The sequence below is a fragment of the Mustela lutreola genome, chromosome 10 (genome assembly GCF_030435805.1).
Source record: "Mustela lutreola isolate mMusLut2 chromosome 10, mMusLut2.pri, whole genome shotgun sequence".
In the NCBI taxonomy this organism is placed as follows: domain Eukaryota; kingdom Metazoa; phylum Chordata; class Mammalia; order Carnivora; family Mustelidae; genus Mustela; species Mustela lutreola.
In genome coordinates this window covers 80105968-80130240 of record NC_081299.1, presented here as the reverse complement: position 1 = coordinate 80130240, position 24273 = coordinate 80105968, and the positions used below count along the sequence as shown (strand labels likewise).

Genomic DNA, 24273 nt, shown 5'->3' with positions numbered 1-24273 from the left:
TAAGTGTTCATTAATACAAATAAAATTTTTAGTTAAGATTTTTGTTTTTGTTTTCCTCAGGAGATTAACATCGTTTAAATCCTGATCTTGCATATTTATCCCTTGTCTCACAGATTTTAAATGATGATAATTTAAAATAAGTGGGACAACTCTTTATCTTCAGTTTTTTTAAGTGAATTTTAATTTGTGAATAGATAATTCAGAGACTAGGAGAGAATTGAAAGCTGATTCTAATTGAGAAAAGAGAAAATTTCTAAGTAAGATGGCTAAAGGAGACTGCCCCTTAAGATAAAAGTATGCATATGGAAATCTAGTTTTCATGAAAATTTATTATTAAAAATTTATAAAGATCTTATCCCTTAAAAAAAAAAAAAAGATTTATTTATTTGAGAGAGAGAGAGCGAGCATGCTCTCTGGTATTTGAATTTTCCCCAGGGTAGGGGAAGACAGAGGGAGAGGGAGACAGAGTCTCAAGCAGACTCCCCACTGAGCCCAGAGCACCACTCAGGGCTCAATCTCAAGATCCTGAGATCACGACCTGAGCCAAAATCAAGAGTCAGACACTTAACCAACTGAGCCACCCAGGCACCTCAAGATATTGTCCTTTTTAATAAGGAAACCAGTACTTCAAAATTTAAATTCTTGATTTTATTGCTGATAGTAAAAAAGTTTGCCATTTATGACTGGTAAATTAATTTAAAAAATCTAAAAACTTTTGGATAACCAACTCTCATTAGAAAGCCATGGCCAGAGAATTTTCATTATTTACCTTTGGATTGATTTTAATGTTTGGTTCTTCAATCAGAGTTAAAAGGATATATGTATGCTATCTCAAATCTTGGATGTAACAAGAATTTGTTTTCTATCTTCAGATCATTATTATTAAAATCTGACACTAATTTTGAGTTGATAGAAATTTTTTTGTTTCTAATTAACCTCATTATAAATAATACTATAAGTAATATGCTTATGTTTAATTTTGATCATGATTTTCTGCTAGTTAGAATATCAGACTATTCCTCATAATAATTTTATTACAAGAATCACACAAGAAAAAATCTTCAGGAAAGCAGGTAAAAAGCTTAAAATTCTGTAATTATTTGAGATGGTATTGTTATATATGTTCCTATAGACTAGACGTAGGCCATACTTTTGTTTTCTGGGTATTGAGAACTTCTGCTGTTGTTTACTACCACCCTACTCATAAACTGGCCAGAAAGAAAAAAGCTGTTTCACTGTTTTTCTTTTGGAGTGAGGGAGACTTTTCAGTGGCCTTGCCAATATTTTGTCTTTTGCTTCCTTAAGAGGAAAGATGCCAGATTTCTGGCATTGTTCATTACCATGTCAGCTGGCTGTTAAAAAGCTAAAAAGTTAGCTTTTAAAAATAAAGAGTGTAGGTATACAGTTAAATAACCTTTTGGTATAATCTGAATACCGTTTTCTTTGTATATGTTACCTTTCATGAGGCAATGATGTGCAAAAATCACTTGACCCTTGCTTCAGGTGTTCAATCATATTTCTGAGGCTACACGTAGATTAATAGCTTTATGATTGATTTATAGCCACATTTTCCTTTCCTTGAAACTTGTTATAGGAATGATACGTAATTATATATGGTGCTTTGCATTTTATAAAGTGCTTTTACATACAAACACCGTTTAATCAGAGTACCCACAAAGACCGGTAGTTTTAGCCCCATTTCACAGATGAGTTGTATGTATAACATAGATTGTATGATTTCATCAACCTCTTATTGCTGATATATAGTGATTTCTTTTGGAATCCAGAGGTCATAAATGCAGAATGGTGTGTGTTCTTTCCATGCTATCTCAACTGCTTCACATGGCAGGTACTTTAAAAAAATACCATTCCGTCTTCATTAGTTCATCAGCCAGTTCTGTTTTTGATGGGGACTATGTAGACCTGCAGTATCCAATATGGTAACCTCTAGACATGTGGCTAATAAAAAAATAACTTTTTATTTTAAATAAAAAAATTCAAATAAAATTTAAATAAAAATTTAAATAAAAAATTTATTTATTCAGTTGTAGTACCCACATTTCAAGTTCTTATTAGCCTTATGTGGCTAGTGGCTACCATTTTGAACAGTGAAGGTATAAATATTTACATCATTGCAGAAATTTCTGTTGGACAGTGCTGGCATAGACATTTGGCCTTTATCAGTCTCAAGACTACTGAGATGAATTCTTGAGCTATAAACATTTGTTTATTTCTATAGCACTTAAAGAAACCTAGAAATAGTTGTTACTGGAGCAAATTTAACAAAATGTTAATTAGAAATAGGTACTCTTGGGGTCTTTTTAGAATCCCTTTGTCTTTGGAGTGCATAGCTTTAATGCTATCCTTTGATTTGAACCAACAGATCAGTTTCCAGCCAGGCTATACAAATTGATGAAATTGGTAGTAATGGATAGCAGAAAGAACTATGAAGAGAATCACTTTATCTAAGTTCTAGGCCTTGTTCTGCTACTGACTAGTTTTGGAATATGGCCTCAGTCATTTAATGATTTAAGAATGAGGTGCTGTACCAGATGCTACCAGTTTCATAATTCTGTGATTCAGAATTTGATTGAAGTTGGAGATTGTACATCGTTATGAATATCAAGAGTTCAGAGCTGTAGAAGACAACTAAATATTTGTTTTCCAAGTATATAATACATTTTTATATAAAAAAGATGTATTTATTTAAGAGTGAAAGGGAGAGAGAGCATGAAAGTGCAAGTAGGGGCAGGGGGCAGATGGAGAGGGAGAGAGAGAATTTCAAGCAGACTCCCTGCTGAGTGCAGAGCCCCATCTGGGGCTTGATCTTATGACTCTGAGATCACGACCTGAGCCAAAATCAAGAGTTGGACAACTCAACCACCCAAGGGCCCCCCATATAATGCATTTTAGAGGACATCTGCCTCCCAGTAGTCTATAGGATTTTGTAAATGTGGGTTTTATGGTAACTTTCTTAAATGTGGTATTTGTGAAATTTGTGAAAGTGAGTCAATGAAGCTCCTGTTGCCATAGTTTTTAAGGAACTGATTAGAGAAAATAAGTATCTACCAAAGAGCTCTGTGGTAACAAGTAAGGTAGGTACACAATTTGTCTCTGCTCTTTTTATTTACAAATAAAAATTAAGAGTTTAATGTGGGACATCAGATGTCTGTGAAAACTCATGCTTTGGTAAAGTAGCTGATAGAGTTTGTTGATTCTCTGTCCACTGTTTATTTCCAGGAGGAGGTTACCCTGTAGTCTTATATAAGTAGCACATGTGGAATTTGAAGTTTTAGATTTCTATCCAGTGTCATTAAGATGCATTATGAATAGTCACAGGGCCAGATTTTACATTTTATTTTAAAATGCTGAAGGCACTGTATTATACATGTACTCTTCTGTGTTTAAATACAACACTAGTAGTTAACATATGTGCTGTTTAAATACCACTTCAGGTTTATGGTTGTCCCCCTAGGGAATAATGTGTTCTTAATTCCAAAGAACAGATTCATAAGTGTTCTTCTAGTTCATACAATAATCTTAAACTCTGCAGTGTACCGCCTCATTTCTGGTAGAACACCATTCAAGGAAGTTCAACATTTGGGCATGTGAAAGGTGCAAGGCTTTTTAATTGGGCTAGAAAGAATAGTGAAAATTACTTAATTTTTCTGCCCCTCAGTGCTTGGAGAAGTAGTCATTGCTGTTATAAAATGCATTTGAAGGGAAATTGGTAGTTTGTCTAATATACTATTTTGAAACTGGAATTTAATGAACGTTTACTATTGTGATAGTGGTGCCTTGTCTATGTTTTGTTCTTTAAATAGTTTAGAAAGGAAGATAAAACTTTATCATCAGTTGCAGATAAAGTTCTCTAATTTAAAAAAAAGCTTTCTGATTTAAGAGTGTATCACTTTATTTTGTAAAAACATAACTGAATCTTATAAATGATAGCTTCTGATGAATTCTGTCTAGGTCCTTAATTTGTCTGAACTATAGTTAGAAGAGGTATGTTAACTTTATAAGGTAATTTTTTTTAAATAAAAGAAGTTAAATAAAAAGTCTAATGCCATTAAGTAATATGTTCTATTGTAAGAGGGAAAGTCTGCATAAATTTTCAGTCTTAATTGAAATCCTGTCTTTTTGATTAACTCAATTTTCCCTAGGTGATTATACAGGAGAATATGCAAATTTATTTCAGACAAATTTCAACAGTTAATTTTACCACTGATGAAAATTAATTTTCATCATCTATATCCTCTATATATATCCTCTATATCCAGAAATTTTGTGAAATATTAGGAAGGTTGGGTTGCTAGTCTCAGGTATGTCCTCCTGCCATGTTCTTTTAGAAGTAGATCTCTCCAGAAGTGATTTCTAATGGATATCACTTAGGAAGAGTTCAGGTAAATGTAGATAGGTTATGACTTTGAAATGAATCTTTGAAGAATGAAGAATGAAATACAGGTAGCTGCTTTAGGACATAATGTGCCAACTCTTAGGAGACTACTTTTGTTTGTTTGTTTGTTTCACTTGTCTGGAATTGTTTATAATACGTTAACACCATTTATAATAGTAACTGGCATATTTGATTAGACAGTAAAGCCTATTTAATCAGAGAGTGCAGAGTACCTGTCATTAAACCGTAACTTCTTTAATCATGTTACCATATCATAGTGATTAAGAGCACAAAATCTAGAGCTAGAACAACTAAGATGGAATCCTCACTCTGACACTTGCTAGTTGTATATCGCCATGAGCAAGTTACTTATCTTCTCAGTGCCTCAGTTTCTGCATCTGTTGGAAGGAGAGAATAGTACCTACGTCACTGGGATGTTGTGAAGACTAGAGTTCATATATATAAAGCTCTTACAGTAAGTTTTTAAAAATGTCAGCTATTATTATTTTTACAGTCCCCAAGTGGCTGAATAAAGGAAGCTGCTGTTCATACTTAGCTTTTATCCTGTAAATTCAGAAGGCATTACTGCAAAAAAAGGGAGTTTCCTAGTGATAAGTTCTGAAACTTACTTTCCTCCTTGTTTTCATTGCTTTCCCAGAGAGGTTAAGCTAAATTAACAAGAGTGGTTTTAAAAATTATTGTCAGTTTTTTTAAAGCAAGGAAAACACCATGGTTTTTTCATTTATTTACTTAAGCATTTCCATGAAGTGTTTGCAATATAAACACTGTGGTATTGTGTTAATGCATGAGAACCAAAAAGTGGAGCTGGCTAATCTGCTTTCACTTGATAAGCTAAATGAAGCAGAAAATAAATGGCACAAATGAGTAAAACAATAAATTAAAATTCAGATTACCATATTACAGGCATGGTAGATAAACAAGCAAACATTGGGTTACTGGAGTTTTACTCTTCTAGATAACTAGTATTAAGATTTTGGCTAAACATTATAGTAATTGCATATGCACATATGTATATATAAAACAATAGGCTTTGCAGTGCAAAACTAGGAAAAATATAATTATGTTATTTTTACAACTATTCAAATTATATTATTTTCCAGAAGTTTCTTTTATTTCAAAGGTACTAGGTTCCATTTCAGACCTAACCTATGTTATTAGCCTATTTCCACCATTGCCTTAACTAATAAAAATAGCTGTAAACATTTATGGTGGGTGTTCCAAGAGCATGATGTGTTTTAAGTCATTGAATCCAACAATACAATGAAGTAGTTACTGTTGTCTTCCTTTTATAGGTGAGGAAACTGAGGCACGCAGAAGTTAAGTATCTCACCCAAGGTTTATGAACCGTGCAGCTGAAATTCAAATTCAGGCAGTCTGCTTCTAGAGATAATGCTTTTAACCAACCACTAAGCTTTATTGTCTCAACTAAGTAAACCTACTAAATGAAGTAACATCCACAGTTAGGAAACAGATGAAACAGATAATGATCATTTCAGATTATTCTTTAAGCTGCATAGCGCATATTCTGTAGCATTTGAAACTTTTATAATTAAAAAATGCATTTATAATTTAATATATTTTTACAGGAAAATTCCAAAAGTACATAAAATTCCTAATATCTCTTGCCCATCTGTATTTTATTTTTTAGATAGACTTTATTCAGGAGGGAAAAATGAAACAAGGTGAAACCAGACAGGGAGACAAACCACAGGAGACTCTTTCTCAGGAAACAAACTGAGGGTTGCTGGGGGGTGTGTGTGTAGGGAGAGGGTGGCTGTGTTATGGACATTGGGGAGGGTATGTACTATGGTGAGTGCCGTGAATTGTGTAAGACTGATGATTCATGGACGTATACCCCTGAAACAAACAATACAGGGGCGCCTGGGTGGCTCAGTGGGTTAAACCTCTGCCTTCGGCTCAGGTCATGATCTCAGGGTCCTGGGATTGAGCCCTTCATCAGGCTCCCTGGGGAGCCTGCTTCCCTCCCTCTCTCTCTCTCTCTCTCTCTGCCTGCCTCTCTGCCTACTTGTGATTTCTGTCTGTCAAATAAATAAATAAAATCTTTAAAAAATATATATTATATGTTGGTTTAAAAAATAAATAAATAGACTCTATTCTTAAAACAGTTTTTGATTTACAGAAAAATTGAGAAGATAATACAGACTGTTCCCATATATTCTGATACCCAGTTTTTCTTATTTATTAACAACTTGACATTAATATGGTACATCTGTTAACCAATATTTGATAATAATGATACATTATTATTGATTAAAGCCCATAGTTTTATTCATATTTCCGTAAGTTGTTCCTAATGTCCCTCTTTTCTTCTAGGATCCTTTCATATTACATTTAATTCTCATGTCTCTTCAGACCCTCCTTGGTTGTGATAGTTTCTCATACTTAGCTCATTTTTGATGACCCTGACGGTTTTAAGGAATACTGGTTAGATATTTCGTAGGATGCATCCTGATTAGAATTTATCTGATGTTTTTCTCATGATTGGATTGGGATGTTGGGAGGAACAGATATAAAGTGCCATTTTCATCACAGGTCATATCAAGAATAATTTCTAGAAACATGATTTATCACTCAATGTCAACCTTGATCATCTGTCTTAGTAATAAAGTTTCTTTACTTTAAAGTTACTCTTTTTGTCCCCCTTTCTCTACTTTACTCTTTGGAAGGAAGTCACTATATGCATGCTCCATCTACTTGAGGACAAAATATCTATATAAATTATTTGGCATTCTTCTATCCAAGAGATATATCTCTTCCTGCACTCACTAATTTGTTCATTTATTTGTGTCAGTATGAACTAATGGATATTTACTTTATACTTTGAGTTATAATCCAGTACTACTTTATTTGTTGCTCAAATTGTTCTAGCTTTGGCCGTTAGGAGCTCTCTCAGTTGGCTTCTGTGTACCCTTGACGTACCTTAGTCAGTGTGAGGGTTAGTTTTTGCTAAGCTCTTACTTTCTGGCTCTACTAGATGCACCTAACTTGTCCTGCACGTTTTCTGCCCCAGTCCTAGAATCAACCATTTCTCTAAGGAGCCCTGATACTTTTTTAGCGAATGGTAGTAGAAACCAAGCTCAGGGTGGTAGGTGTGCTTGTTCCTAAGCGGTGTCATTTCTAAAAGATGGCATATTTGATGGATGATGGCTTTTTCATTCAAAAATTTTTCATTTTGGTTTTTTATTCTAAAGACAGTTTTTATTTCTAATGGTTATCTTTTCAACACTTCTGAAATAATTATATAATTATGACATTATTTTTGTTTTCTAAGCTATTTCAGGGGGAAGCAGTCTAACATTAAGAACGTGGCTTCTAGAATTATATTCACTAGGTTCAAATTCTGTCCCCACGGCTTAGTAACTTGGTGAACTTGAGTGTGCCTCAATTTTCTCATCTGTACAGTGGGTATTTTAAAATTATCTGGATGTGAAAGTTAATGAGATAATATCTTTTAAGTGCTTTTAACAGTACCTACCACATAGGAAGCATTTAAAAAATTTTAACTGTATTTAAACACTGGTTCTATAAGGTTACAGAAAGGAAAATTACATCAGAGTGTTACATTTAAAGTAGTCATCTTTTCAGACTTTTGAAGATTACTTGAGGGATTTTAAAGTTAGGGTGATTATTCTTTCTTGTTTACCTAGGATGGCCATCCGGGAATATGCCTCTCGGTGCTGGCAGGAGGAGTAGCTCTCCCCTTTTCACTTGCTTAGAGTTTTTGGTTTGGATGATAAGTTATATAGTTACATTATTTATAAGGCTTATAAAAATTATGTCACCTGCATCTAACCAGAGTTGCTGTAAATGAACAGAGCAGGCTGGGGGCAGACAGGTGGGGGCTAGGAAGGAAGGCACAATCTGCAGAGCATTCAGTTTTCCCAGTTTAAACTGGGAAAGGTAGGGCTAAAATGACCATAACTGTGAAATCCTTACCAACTTAAAATGATTATAGAGTTTTTGAAGGCTTAATTGCAATGGTGAAAAATACAAGTGAACATGTCAGTAGGCAAACATTGCAGGGCCACTGCTTTTATTTGAAGTGTGCTTCAAAATGGTCTTTCATCGTTTGCATTCCGGAAACTTGGTCTGGGAAACAAATAATTTTTTTTTTTTCTTTTAAGACTGTTTTAAAGAAGTTATTCATATACGTCTGGATGAACTTCTCCATGTTTTAAAATCTGTAATGAATAAACATCAGAACCTCAATTCTCTTGATCTTCAAAATGCTGCAGAAATGCTTACTGCAAAAGTAAAAGGTAAGAAAGATGTATTAAAAGTCTGTTGGTAAAAAAAAAAAAAGTGTTGGTGTGGGCAGAAAGCGTCTAAGTAATACATTTTGGTCCATAATGAGTACAGTGCCACCTCCCCACATGGCATCAGTATGCATATCAGTAGGAATTATGTATACTTCAGTATGTAGATATTCCCATTAGGTCACACCTAAAACTCTATTCCTTTCAAAAATTAAAACTGCATTCAGCAGGAAGGAATTTGAAAATAATGACTGAAATAAACTAAACAACTGATATTGAAAATTTCTGAGTTTTTTGAAAGAGTACATGCTCTTTTGAAGTAGGTTATTAGTGTACAAAGATCTTTGTTTTGTAAGGATAATTGTTGCTGGAAAATGGTCATTTGTAGTGACTTCGCTTAAAAGAGGGAGCCAAACAAAGAAAAAGACTTAATTGGAATCTTTTTTTTTAAGGTAAAAAAATGAAACTAAAATTATATATGGATGTACAGACACACACACACACACACACGTATGTTACATGTGCTAAAGAATCAAGGATTGGGATTTATCCTCTAATGAAATGACTTTCCACCAAAAATATTTTATTTTATTAGAATCTAATATTCCAGACTGTAGTGTTTAAGAAGGATTGAGGTGCAGCAAGTATTTGAGAAGAATGAGGCAGGGGGGTCAGTTAGCGAGATTGTTAGAAATAAGGGGCGGGACGCCTGGGTGGCTCAGTTGGTTAAGCAGCTGCCTTCAGCTCAGGTCATGATCCCAGCGTTCTGGGATCGAGTCCCACATCGGGCTCCTTGCTCAGCGGGGAGCCTGCTTCTCCCTCTGCCTCTGCCTGCCATTCTGTCTGCCTGTGCTTGCTCTCTCCCCCCCCTTCTCTCTGATAAATAAATAAAATCTTTAAAAAAAAAAAAAAGAAAAGAAATAAGGGGCTGCATGTGGGCTGCCAGTCTGATCAAAGAAGCTGGAGTGTGATGGAGGTGGAGTGTAGTTGTTATAGAAGAGGAGATGGGTGCTGGTTTGATGGAACAGGACAGGTGGAATATTGAGGATTAATGTGAAGTTTGGAGTTGAAGATAGGGACTTGAAAGCTGTTGGTGTATCGGTGATAATGGAAGAGGGCAGCTCCAATCCACAGTTTGCAGAGTAAGTGCAGGCTGAGTGTGAGGTCCCAGGGATGGAGAGAAAATAGAGGAGCCTGAGAAACACCTAAGAAATAGGGAGATGGTCTAGAGAAAGATGTCATGGAATTTTAAGAGTGTGAGGTTCTAGAAAGGGATTGTCAGCATTAAATGTCACTGATAAGTAATCTGAATTCAAGCAAAGTAACTATAGAAAGTGACTCACCCGGGGTTGAATAAAGAAAGGAAAGGATTCTTTGGGGAGGGGAATTACCTGTTCCGAGTCCGGTGGGCATTTCCTGGGTTAGGGTAGGTGGAGGTTGGGGACTGTGATCTAGAGCACTTTTGTAAGAAATCTGAATGTGAAGAACTTAATGCAGTTGGGGAACACATACTCCTATCTAGAGAAAGCCAAGGGCAAGTAAGTGTCAAGGGCTGAGGCAGGAGAAGAAAATAAAAACTTTGTCAATAATATATGGTCCCTATACCTGAGAACCACTTCCTCTGCTTTTTTGACGTAGATTTATTTTGCTTGAGTGGTTCTTTTTCCTTGTTTCTTTTTCTGTATTTCAAGCATTAAAAAACATGTAGATGACTTTACATGGGAAAAATGAATAGTTTGTTGTGACTTTTAAAAATGTGCTTAGTAACCAAATTTGTTTTTAAATAGACTGTTTATAAGTGCCGTTTAACTTAGATAGGGAAATTTGCGTCTATAGATAGTAAAATTTCCATGCTTGGAAATAGCGACCACAGTTCATTCAATTGTTGTCAGTAGCTATTGTGTGCAGTCAGGATGTCCTGGGGAAGGAGTATGCCTGTGTATAGTTGGTGTCCACATTCCAGAAACAAACGAAGAAAGTGGCCTCTCAGCTGCCTTGGAGATCTTTTTTCCTTTGAGGTAAAGCTATCTTTTGAATATTATCTCCCACTAGGACTGTCTTTACCTTTGGGATTATTGTTACCATCTTTCTTTTGTGTTGGGTGGAATTTAAAAGATTACTTTGCTTATTCTGTTTTAGTAAGGCTGCATGAGACCAGAAAATTTTAAAAATCGTTTTTTCCTTGGTGTAATTTTATGTTTTTAAATAAAACCTTTCCTCCTTGCTCTTATTGTTGAGACCATCTAAGTGAAAGGAGTTTAAAAATGAAAAATATCCAGTGACCTGAAAAATCGAGGTCAAATTAGAGCTTACTTAATTTTTTCTTTTAATGATTATTTTCAAACCCTGGAAAGAGAAGGGGGAGGCAGAAACCATTTTTGAATCTCTGTTCTTTGGCAGTCTAGATGTTTTGCATATGCTGTCTATTTTAATATTTTCAAAAAACCTATTAAAGTGCATTTTTATTTCTATTTTAAATGGGGAAAACTCAAAGAAAAAAAAGCTGTTATAACTTGGGATCAGAAAGCTGTCTGGAATGTGGAGATCATTTTTTCTTAAATCCCTGATTGCATTTAAAAAATAAAGATGACATGATTTGCTGAGGAGGACATCTTAACTGTCGATGCAATTGTCAAGTATACTATGACATTTAAAAAAAAAGATATACAGAATGACTTTAGAATCAGGGAGGTATAATTTTGTTTATGCTACTGCAGGATGAATAAAGTCTGTCCACTTCCTGTACATCATAAATACATTGGAATAAAATTGGAATCTCTCACTCCTCTTATTTTTTAAGTATGGAATTTACCTTTTTGATAATTTTTAAAGAAAAATTTTAAGCTTTAAATCAAATTAAAAACTTTAAAAGAAAAAGCTTTACTCATTTATTCTGGTAGTGATTTGTATTTCCTGTGTCTCGTCCTGTTTCCAGGCAGGAAGTTAAGTCTGACAAAATATTTGCAATATGGTAAGAGAGATACAGCTTATTTTTGAAGTAGATAAAAGACATCTTCACTCAGTAATTTATTATGTACTTAAGTATTTGTGTTTTCACTATTTACATTTGTTTCGGTTAGTCTTATTTGTAATTTAAATTAATATGACTGTTCATTTAGGTTTCTCGTGTTCTGTATTTTGCACTATATTTAAAAACTGAGAAACAAAAGAGAAAAATGAGCTTTGATTATGTGTCTGAAATTGTAGGAGCTTTGTGTCTTCTTTCTGTTTTGAAAACTTAAATTTTTAATAGGCAGAACATTGAAATGATTCGTAATGCAAATGGCATAAAAGAGTATTCAGCAGTGAAGTGTTTTTCCTACCTCAGATGCTTGGCTACCCTTTCCTTTACCTAGATAAGCCGCAACTACTACTGGATTTTTGTGTATCTTTCTAGAGACATTATTTTATGTAAACAATACAATATGTTCTTTTTTTTACTCTCCTTTTTACCGAATGGTAGCATTCTGCTCCTTGCTCATTGTTCTGAGTTATGTTCTGTACATAAAGGGTTGCCTAATTCTTTTGTTGGAATTTGTTCTGTTTTTTTTCAAAGGTGCATGGTAATCTGTTATACTCTTGTTCTATAATTTATTTAACTAATCACTAATGGATATTTGGATTGTTTCCATTTTTTTTTTCTGTTACAAATAATGCTTCAATGAATAGCCATGTTCATTTGTATTTATTTTCTTTATATTGCTAAATAACCTCTGTGGGAACTCTGCCATTCTGATAGCAGTGCTGAGAAGGCTGATTTATTGCACCTTTGCCAACAGAGCTGGTTACCAAGCTTTGTTACCCAGTCTAATAGTAAAAATTGGCATCTCAGTGTAGATTGATTTGCATTTCCCTCATTTTGAGTGCAGTTGAGTGTGTTTTCATGTTTTAGAGCCATTTGTACATCCTTTTATGTGAGTTGCCTCTTTACCCTTTTGTGTGTGTGTGTGTGGTTGGTCTTTTTTTCTAGTACTGATTTATAGAAACTTTGTATAAGTGAAATTAGCCCTTAATCTTTGATATAAATTGCATATTTTCTTTATCTTTTGATTTGCTTATGGTATTTTATTTTTGCATTTAAATGTATCTGTCCTTTTTATGGTCCTTGGGTTTTAGGTATTAGGAAGGACTTTCCCACTCTGAGATTATAATAGCATTCTACAGTGTGTTTTCATTTAATGTTTTCCTGGTGTCACTTATTAAATTAAAGTCCTTGATACATTCTAGATTGTATACATGTCTAGCTTATTTATCAAATAATTCTTTTCCCCACTGATCTGAGATGCCATTTTTATCATAAATACACTAAACTGTCATATATAGTTATATCATTTGGGACTTACTTTATGCCCCATTGATTTGTTTAGTCATGTGCCAATACCACACTATATAAAGTTGTATAGTATGTTTTAGTATCTGATGGGGTAACTCCTCTTCCCGTTACTCTTTTTTTTCAGGATTTTATTTTTTGATCAGGACTTTTGAATTGGCTTATATAATTCCAAAAAAAAATCTATTTAAAAAAATCTATTGGTATTTTGAGGATGATGAGTAAAATTTATGATTTTATAAACTTACAATTTATAAATTAAGGAGAAGTTACATGTTTAACATTTCTGAGACTATGGTATACATTTCATTTCTTCAGGTTGTCTTTTGTGTTTCTCAGAAGCAACTTAAAGTTTTCATTTTGTAAGCCATACTGCTTTTTGGTCTTTCCCCCTATGCATATGATGAAAATTTGTCTACATTTTATCTTTTAATTCATTGGTTTGCAAACTGTAGGTCCTGATGTATGACAGCAAGTTAGTGGATTGTAACCAGCATTTTTAAAATACAAAAGAGAATAGAAAAGAAAAATCAGAATGCAACACTCATTATATAAGACTTAAGGATGTTTTGAAACTTCAGAGGTGTTATGTAACTAATAACTATTGTATGTGTTTGGAATACTTGGTCATGATATAATATGTATTTCTTACTGAAGGTTGTGGTCAAAAAAGTTTGAAAGTCACTAATAGATGGTGTGTTTGAAAGCTACTCATGTGATTTCTTAAAGCGATACTTAATATGTCTTAGTACTTATTGTTGTGACTTAATTTGGAGCTCAAGGGAGACAGTTATTTAAACCTTGAGCAAAATTTTGATGTCATTTTGAAGAATGGCTAATAGGGAGAAGGGAGTGGACACAGTAACACCAATTAGCAGGTTGTTAAATAATCCAGACTACAGGTAAAATGTGGCCTTTTGAACTGAATGGCAGTGGGAATGGTAAGGAAGAAATATTTTAGAGGTATTTTAAAAGCAAAGGTATAAGCTAAGGAATGTAGAGAAAAGAGTAGGCTTGCAGGGCAGAATGGAAGGGAGGATAGGGTTCAGGTAGGACATGTTGAGGTTGTAATGCTGGTGGGTGAAGCCTAGAAAGTAGGAGAAAGAATATATCAAACAGACCATTGGAAATGTGGATCTGGAGCTCAGAGGTGAGAACTAGAGAGGTACTTTAAGGATTCATTTCCTTCAAAGGTCTGATAAAGTGGATACAGTTCTGTGGAGATAGTGTATAAAGAAGAAAGCCAAAGAGAACTGCAGGCTGGGTGGGGACGACTATATAAAGTAAGATTGTCAATAGACAGATACACAGAACATGACAGCACTCATGTTACTGTCTACCAAGCACTGTACTCTAGGTGGTTTACATTTGTTTTCTCAGTCATTTCTTTCAATGATATGCTATTTTACAGATGAAGAAATTGCAGTGAGGTGATGTATTCAGAATAACACCAGGAGTGGTAGAGGTTATATACAAACTCCGGTCAAAACTCTGAAGCCCCACTTCTTCTAGTTACTAAAACACATTGCTTCTAAGAGTGTAGAATACTTTGAGATGGAAGAAAGTGGTTAATATTTGCAATAATAATAGCAGACATTATATACCAGACACCATTAAACTCTGCATGGATTATCCCATTATTCCTCACAGCAAATTTTTCAGGTCAATACTGTTATTTCTCAACCTTATTTTGCAGATAAGGAAGCTTGGGACATAGAGAGGTTTGTCCAAGATTGTATGTGTATTAAGTGGTGGAGCTGTTGAGAGTTGTAGAGTGGACAAGTAAGATGAAAACTCAGAAGAAGAAAAAAGGTCTCCAAGTTTGACTAATATGTTTTTGTTGGCAGTGTTGTTAAGTGGTGTTAAGTGAAAATAATAACTAACATTTATTGAGCATTTTCTTTGTAACAGGCTCTGTTTTAAGTTAATTCAATTTTTATAACTGTTCTCAAAATACATATTGTTGTCCCCACTTTATAAATGAGGAGACTGAGGCACAGAGCAGTTGCGTTAAGTCCCTAGTAGGGGACAGGATTTAAGATTTAACCTAGACAGACTGGCTTCAGAACCCATCCTCTTAATTAGGCTGAGCAGACTATTTCTGGTGGCTCAAATCTGGCCTGCTGCCTGTTTTGTAAATAAAGCTTTATCAGAGCACAGCCACTCTTACTTATTTATGTATCACCATATCTCATTTATGTATGGCTCCTTTAGGAATAGTTCCAGCATACCACGTGTCTTGAAAAGTCTAAAATATTTGCTTTCTAGCCCTTTACGCAAAGTTTTTCAATCTCTGATACCCATTAGACTGGATGAAAAGCCAAATCCTGGTGAATTTAGTCATAACCTATTTATTGAGGTTTGGCAGTTAAAAAACAGTGTGGGGGGAGTTAAATTGGATGGTAGCTTTAAGAGGAAAATATGGTGAAATGAAAGTTTTTTTTTTACAGAGGAAAGATTTGAGTATGTTAATAGTGTGAGAAAAAGTGTCAATTGAGTGGGAGATAATAAAACTATGGAGGGAGGTGGCACAGGATTTGGAGAATGCAGGAGAGAGTGGAAAGATTTATTACTGGAAAGGAGCCAAAGACTTTTCTTTGAAACACTGAGCAGAAGCAAAAAAGAGAAAAGATACTAGGAATATAGGGCTATTTTGAATTGGAGGCAAGGGCAATAATAGTAATTTTCATTCGATAGCTGTAACGTCATTCAAGTAAGGATAAAGGAAGATGGGTCAGATAATTATCATTTGGGGATTCGCAGTTACTGCTTTTTAAATCTCCCAGTCATGTTTAGTGCTACAGAAGATATAGGTAAGAAAGAAGAAGAAGAATTGTAGAATTTGCTGTAGTGTTATAAGGTGTTTTTTTTTTCTTTAAAGTCTAACAAGTTAAGGTTAGGAAATAGAAGTAGGCTTTACATTTTTGCTGGTCATAAGTTATTATAAATAGACATTATAAATTACTATTTAAAGGTGACTTTCCAGTGAGGTTTTTAAAACAGCTTTGTTGAGGTATAATTGATATTCAATAAAGTACATATATTTAAAGGATCCCATTTTATCAGTTTTGACATAAAAACCCTTGTGAAACTGTCCCAATCCAGGTAATGGGTGCCCCTTAGTACTCCTTCCTTTCTGTCCCTTCCTGTGGCCCCCTTTCACTGATTTTGGTAGGTGGTATTTTCATTTTCATTGTGTTCAAAAGACTTTCTAATTTCCCTTTTTCTTCTTTGACCCATGGGTTATTTAGAAGTGTGTTAGTTTCTTGGTATCTGGGGATTTTCTAGAGATTTTCCCATTATTTCTAATTTACTTCCATTTGCTCACAGAACATCCTTTGCCTGATTTGAATTCTTTTAAATTCATTTTGACTTGTTTTATGAAATGGCCTATCTTGGCAAATATTCATTTTGTACTTGAAAAGACAGGCATTCTGTTGTTAATAGATGGAGTGTTCTACAAATGTATCTGGCAGAGGAGGCTGATAGTATTGTTGAAGTCTTCCGTATCCTTACTGATTATCCATATATATGTTCTGTCAGTTATTGAGAGAGGGCTATTGAAATCTCTGGCCATAGCTGTAAATTTGTCTATTTCTCATTGTGGTTCTATTAGGTTTTGCTTCCTGGATTTTAAAGTTGTTTATTAGGTGCATAAATGTATAGATTTGTTATGTCCTCTTGATAAATTGACTCCTTCATTATTACAAATTGACTTTTATCCATAATGGTTTCTTTTACCGGGGAATCTACTCTCTGTGGTTTTGGGCAAGAAACTGGGGCTCTTGTGAGCTTACAGTATTCATTTATCTGTCAAGGTTCTTATCTTTAGTTGCCTTATAGCCAATGTCTTGAAAATGTTTGTTTCCTATATTTTGTTTGAGTTTCTTTCGGTTGTCTCAGGCAGAAGTGTAAACCTGTATTTCCATCGTGGCCAGAGCAGAAGTCCAAAACTTGCTTTAAAATTATTTATGGTGGTTCTTAAAGTTTTTCTTTTTGTTTGTATCAGTGATATTTAGAAGAATCTGATGAAAGATGTGGCTCTTAGCCCCTCATACCTACAAATGCTTATCGATATAAAATCTTGATTGTAATTTCATGAGGCTTAGAGGCCTGAGGCTTCCTTCATCCTGGCTTAGGAGTTCTTGCTTTCCAGCAAGCATTTTCAACCCTAGTTGTACACTAGAATCACCTGGGAGACCTTTTGAACAAATACCTCTGCTCCACCAGACTTGTGAAATCTGAATTTTTGGTGGTAAGACCCAGATTTTTGTTTTTAAGACTCCCTAGGTAATTCTGCTGTGCAGCTAAACTTCAGAACAACTTGTTTTAAAGTAAAGGATAGCTTCCTCTTCTCTTGGTCTCTCTACCTTTCCTTTATTGGCAAGGATCCTACAGAGGATGGGATACAGGGAGCCAATTGCTCCTTAAATTCACCCTGAGTAGAAGGGGTTACTTTGAAAAAAATTGCCAATTCCACCTTCAGATTTTTTCTTGATAAATTGTATCTGGGCTTTTAACAAAGATGCATAGAGAAGAAATTAAAATAAGAAAACTTTTTCAGTTATATTTCACAGTTTGCTTCAGCAAAATGTTAGACATTTAGACAAAATGTTAGACATCCCTATGGCAAACAAGAGAAGCAATATATCAATTAAAATGGATCTCAGAGCCCAAGAGCCTGTAAGAAATAAGGCTATAAATAGGAGCTTAAGTATTCTCAAGCATTGGGTGTTTATATGATATGTGATATATATTGTATATAGGATTTATGATATGTCAAATGTATATGACTTCAATTATTGGTAATTCATAGTGAAAAATATATTTCACTTGACCAAAGTAGGCCATAGTGCATTTAACTATTTTTACAAATGCCATAAAGCAATAAGCAAGAGAAAATAGCACTGAGTGCTCTTAATGAGAGGTCTGATGTAACATGGACTCTGTGACTCTGAGACGGATTGATTTCATGTTGCTTCACCTTTTAGATATGTCAAATTATGTAATGCGCAGAGTAGTAAGTTTGGAATGCCAGCCACTTGTATGCAGGCCAGTTCTTTAGTATGATTTCTTTAATGAAGAACTTAAACATTGTATTTGTTTTGTGTATTAGGCTTTTCAGTTTCCTAATATTCTAATGCTTCTAGAAGTAATAGTGAATTTTAAGAGATAAAATGACTTTGTATAAATCTAGTTTAAATTATTTTCTTCTTCATTTATTGTAACCAATTTTTCCCTGTAGCTGTGAACTTCACAGAAGTTAATGAAGAAAACAAAAACGATCTCTTCAGAGAAGTGTTTTCTTCCATTGAGACCTTGGCCTTTACCTTTGGGAATATGTAAGTAGAGGACTGTCATTTAAATTTGGGCCTGGGTATCTCAAGATAGGTTATAATTCAGTAGATACATGGAAAGTATTAAAATACAAAATATTATCACAATACTGGAAAGAATATGTTCATTATTTCATTGTTGTTTTGTTACTGTATTTGACGGTGTCTGTACAGTTGATCGGAAGCAACATCCATTTGCAAGTGACGATGTGGTTTATGTGAATAGATTCCTAGAGTTTATTTCTAAGGTTCTTGCTTTAAAAAAAAATGTATTCTGGATGACATGTTGAATGTGAAGCCTGTAACTGAGCAATGAAATGACTTGTCTTATTATTTCTGTTTCTTTCTTTCTTTTTTTTTTTTTTTAACTTCCCTGGATAGCTTGACAAACTTCCTTATGGGAGATGTAGGCAATGATTCATTATTGCGACTGCCTGTTTCTCGAGAAAGTAAGGTAGGCCAAGTTTGTGTGAAAGCAGAGACTTTAATATTTTTAACTTAATATTTCAATAATTTCAACATTAGTCTTTGATAATTTTTGAGTTGAGCAAGAAAAACAGATCAGTTCATTTTAATATGATAATTTATGGTCAGTTTCTAGAGCAAAAATTTAATTATACTTTTTAAATGGAGCTATCATTTTAAAAGAATATATCTGATAGTTTTATGGTGTCCTCTGTAAGGAATCTATATGTCATAGGATCCAAAATTTTAGTAAGTAATTCTTAACCATTTTTCTCCCCTAACATTGTCACAGTTCTCAAAGACTGGTGGAAACTTAGAAAAATAACACAAGAAGTAAAGAGGGTGTTAATCCTTTCACACATTCTATAGTTTGTTACTGTGACATATTTATTAAGAGGCTGTAGGTCTTAATTCTCCCTAAGAGCAGTATGTCAGAGGATTGTAGTTCCAGTTTCCAGTTTATTTTTTTTTTAAGATTTTGTTTAAATATTTGAGAGAGAGAGAGCAAGAGAGAGAGCATGAGCGGCAGTGGGTGGGGGACAGGTAGAGGGAAACGGAGAGGCAGACTTCCCCAGCTGAGCAGGGAGCCCAAAGAGGAGCTCCCTGGGATCATGACCTGAGCCAAAGGCAGTCACTTAACCGTCTGAGCCACCCAGGTGCCCTCCGACTCCCAATTTAAAGAAAAACTGTTCTGAAATAATAGAACATGAAGAATGTTTGTAGAATATTGCTTTAAAGGTTATAGTAGTAATATTTTGATTTGACTGAAATATTTTCACTAAATGCAAGCTATTTTTAAAAACTGCAGTAGGGACATGCACTAATAGTTTATTTTCAAAGATGTTCCAAATCCAAAAGGAGTTGGACAAATATTTGAAAACCTGCCAGTTATTTCTGTTATATCAAAATAATGTAAAAACTGCAGGTCTTTCTTAAAATGATATAAAATATGAATGGTTAATTGAAGCATTTGTTATATGTACTATAATATTGAGAAAACAATTGACTATTTCTGAAGTTATCCATTGACGAATCAAGGATAGTGTATAAATCTTCATGAAGAATTTTAAGATCCTTAAATATTGTGTTATTTATCATTTCTCTTCAATTTTTTCTTTTCAAACATACTACTAATTCAGAAGACGGAATAACATTTTATCTGTGACAAGGCTCTGAAGAACTAAAATTTTAGGTGTGAATCTTATTTCCTATTCCTGTTGGCTTTATTGTGTGCACATACTACACTAATTCCTAATAGGAAAATACTTTTCCTTTCTTTTCTTTTGCACCTTATTTACCTTTTTACAATTTTTAATTAATCCGAGAGATAAAGCTTTAAAAGTCCATGATAAATAATGCTCCTGTGGTTTGAAGAGTTTGAAAAATACTTTAAATAATAATTTCCATTTATTTAATAGTGTTTATTATGTACCATGCCCTGTGCTAAGCCTATATCATCTTAAGCCTTAAAGTAGCCTTATGAGAGTAGTGTTCATATCCCCATTTTTACAGAAGGGCAAACCAGAGTTAAGTAAGCCTAAATATATAGTTCAGTGTCATATAGCTACTAAGTGATAGAGCTGGACATCAGACCCAGGTCTCTGATTCCTTTTGTATTGAGTCCCTGTGTTGTCCGTGTTGCCCAGCCAAACAGATCTCACAAAGTTGGTAGATATGTTTTTCCTGCACTGTCTAGTAAGGTAGTCACTTACCACATGTAGCTCTTTAAGTTAGTTAAAATAAATAAAATTGGGGTGGCTGGGTGATTCAGTACTTAAGCGTCTGCCTTCAACTCAGGTCATGATCCCAGGGTCCTAGGATCAAGCCCCACATTGGGCTCCCCGCTCAGTGGGAAGCCTGCTTCTCCCTCTCCCCCTCTGCCTGCTTGTGTTCCCTGTCTCATTGTCTCTCTCTCTTTCAAATAAATAAATTAAATAAATAAATGTTGAAAATATACTTCTCATTTTATAATCATCATTACATTAGCCACTTTTCATATGCTCAAATAGCTGGACAGTGCAGATACAGAACATTCCCATCATCATAGAAAGTTCTGCACTAAGTTGTCCACTAGACTTTCAGAGAAATGCTTATCGAATGATAAAATGGTAAAAGATGGCTGGAAGAAACAGGTCTTTGTCTTCTGTTTAAGTAACTTCCTGACTAATATTTTTGAAATCTGTAGAATTTAAAGTTTCAAATGTATTTATTAATTAATGCTGTTAGTAAACAATGAGGTCATTTATTCTTGAATCTTGAGAACTGCAGTTGTAAAAAGGTATGTAATTCTTACAAGATGTGGCATTTAAATAGATTACTTGGGCCCTTTTGAGTTCTAAATACTTGAAATTCCTTAACAGGAATTATGTCACAGTAACAAATTAGAGTGAAAAATTTCTGAAGCAAAGATCTGTTATCTTCTGCTCTAATCTTAAATTTGTTTTCTTCCATGTTGTAAGTCTTTTGAAAATGTTTCTGTGGAATCAGTGGACTCATCCAACGAAAAAGGTAATGCTTGAGGTACTTACATTCTTAGGTTTTTGCAGTTCCTTCCTTTCTTTCTTCTCTCTCTCTTTTTTTTTAACCAATCCCCAATTTCCTGCAGTTACTTTCAATACATGTTTTGGATTATTTAATCTCTTCTTGCTCAGTAACCTGAAGTATTCATTTTTAACACAAAATGTTGTGTAAAATTTTGCATCAAAACTTCAGAAAAAAGACCTGCCAGAGTAGATAATAGATAGGTTATATAGAGATGGATCAAGAATTACATAGGGTTTATAACTTGATGAATAATAGAAATATATATTAGGATAAAAAATATAATTTGAAACCATTTTAAGTTTAAACTGTGACCTTTGATTCTAAATTTGTCACTTGTTGTTTTTTTTTTTTTAAACAGTTTTCATTGAAAAACATCTTAGGATTTGAATGCTGCTTTGTTTAGAGTTATGTGCTGATATTTGATATGTACTTGATGTTTTTATTTTCAGGAAATTTTTCTCCTATAGAACTAGACAGCGTGCTATTGAAGAACACGGATTCTGTAGAATTGGCTTTGTCTTATGCCAAAACATGGTCAAAATATACCAAGAACATAGTTTCATGGGTTGAAAAGAAACTTAACTTGGGTGAGTTGCCCTTTGGGGCATCTGATTAACTTTGGAGTGTAAGAACTAGATTGTTTGCAATTCATTTTGTATAGGCGATGACTAATATGATTCCAGATTAGTAGCTGCTTCATTATAGTGAATAAAATCATTGTCCATTTTCTCTTAAAATAGGAAAGACTCTACTTACAATAAATGTACTTATTGAACATTACTGCGGGCCAACCACTTGATCTGGGGACACAAAGACAAATAGTATACTGTCTTTGCATTTAAGGAAGTCATACTCCAGTGGGCAAAAAGAAATGCAATCAGATAATATGGTTAAAAGAAATAAAAGCAACAATTATCTGTATGAGCACCGGCCATGGAAATATTTTAATAGCTAGTATTTTCCCAGTGTTTTACAGTTGACAAAATACTTTCATATCCTATACCTCATTTAATCCTTACCAAAACCCTGGGAAGAAGGCAAGAAAAGAACTATTCCCATTTTACAGCTCAGACAAACAAGACAGGTGATTTGCCTAAGGTCAGATAGCAGATTTGTGTAGGATTATATGGCACTAACTGGAAGAATATGGGATTTGCCCAAATCCTGTGTTCTTTCTACCAGAATTATTTGCTATAAGTAGAGATGCCCTTCAGAAGCACCTGACTAACCTTATAAAAGGGCAGTACACAGGCCTAGGTCCCATCTCCAAGAGAAGTAAAGCCAATGTATTTTGCAAGTTTCCTAGTTGGTTTTGATGAGCACTTTGGACGAGAATCATGGTATCATATAATGTAAGCTAGTGTGTGTGTTCACTCTTTAACTTGGAATCACAAATAATTTTAGAGTATGGAGGGAAAAAAGAAGTTAATTTACCTTCTGATGCTTTCTTTGACCTTTTCAGAATTGGAGTCCACTAGAAACGTTGTCAAGTTGGCAGAGGCAACTAGAAGTAATATTGGAATACAGGTGAGTGTTCAGTGACCACCTAGGGTATTGGACCAGGAGGTTCGCTGAATGAGCTCATGGTAGTGCCTTATGAAGTCAGTGTGTACTAAATACAGGGAAGACGTGAGATGCTAGTGCTAGGCGAAATAAAAGCCTTTGAAACTTAAGGTGGAGACCCATTATGAAAAAAATTGGAGTATTCACAATTTTATACAAATGTTGATTGTTTTGTTAGCCACTAGTCTCGCCTACCTAGTTTTATAATTAATATTCTTCAGTATCTTTCTCATATAGCCATCTTTATGACTAGTTATCTGTCTGCAGAAAAATGTCTAAACTTAAAATTTCTCCCCTCTGAAGAGAATAGTTGGGGGGGTCTAGAACTCTAGTACTATTTCCATTGAATAATTTATTTTTCAATTTTAAATTCTAGGAGTTTATGCCACTGCAGAGTCTGTTTACCAGTGCCCTTCTTAATGATATAAAGAACAGTCGCCTTTTACAACAAACAATTGCAGCTCTCCAAGCCAACAAATTTGTGCAGGTAAAAATTTCTATGTATAATACACTTTTTTTTTTTTTTAAATAACAGCATAGCTTTAGAAAACAGCTTTTTTTTTTTTCTTGTTTTAAAATACCCTTGACAGCCTCTACTTGGGAGGAAAAATGAAATGGAAAAACAAAGAAAAGAAATAAAAGAACTTTGGAAACAGGAACAAAATAAGTTGGTGAGTATTATAATGGAGTTTTATTTACCTGCTTGTGAACATCTGAAATCATCTCTAGTATGTAAGCATCCACCCTGGAGATGCATTCCTTTGTAGTTTTTCTAAAATGCTATTTTAACTATTTTGTTGAATATGCTAATGAAACTTATACATTAGGGTTTGTTTCTTATTCTGTATTTAATACTTTTTTCCTCCTATATAGCTGGAAACAGAGACTGCTCTTAAAAAGGCAAAATTGTTATGTATGCAACGTCAAGATGAGTATGAAAAGGCAAAATCTTCCATGTTTCGTGCAGAAGAGGAGCATCTGTGCTCAAGTGGTGGATCGGTAAAAAATCTCAACAAGCAGCTAGAAAAAAAGCGAAGGTTGGAAGAGGAGGCTCTTCAAAAAGTAATCATCTTTGTTGTTATTTGCAAGTTGAATTAGCAGTAATCTGCGAAGGCTTTCGTTCTCAAGTGTTAGTATGCATCAGGATTGCCTGGACGGCTTGTTAAGACAGGTTACTGGGCCACACATCCAGGATATCAGATTCAGTAGCTCCAGGGCTGGCCCCAAACAGCCTGTGCTTCTAACAGGTTTCCAGGTGGTGCTGCTGCTGTTGGTGATCAGGATCCACACTTTGAGAACCAGTATGCTAAGAGATTTTTGCTTATCTTTAAAATCTTTGAT

At 34.4% G+C, this 24273-nt stretch overlaps 1 protein-coding gene across 4 annotated transcripts in view; it reads left to right on the top strand.

Annotated features, from left to right (window-relative positions):
- Window positions 1-24273, top strand: part of ARHGAP29 (Rho GTPase activating protein 29) — a 63100-nt gene that overhangs the window by 7213 nt on the left and 31614 nt on the right. For 2 of the 4 annotated variants that reach the window (XM_059138474.1, XM_059138473.1), the window contains exons 3-11: window positions 8563-8697; window positions 18270-18366; window positions 18742-18814; window positions 21285-21333; window positions 21819-21956; window positions 22832-22896; window positions 23309-23419; window positions 23523-23603; window positions 23806-23994. In XM_059138474.1, coding sequence (XP_058994457.1) covers window positions 8563-8697; window positions 18270-18366; window positions 18742-18814; window positions 21285-21333; window positions 21819-21956; window positions 22832-22896; window positions 23309-23419; window positions 23523-23603; window positions 23806-23994 — 938 coding nt within the window. Of the gene's footprint in view, window positions 1-8556; window positions 8698-10589; window positions 10713-18269; window positions 18367-18741; window positions 18815-21284; window positions 21334-21818; window positions 21957-22831; window positions 22897-23308; window positions 23420-23522; window positions 23604-23805; window positions 23995-24273 lie in introns of those variants that run through there. The other 2 variants (XM_059138476.1, XM_059138475.1) reach the window with 2 other exon arrangements.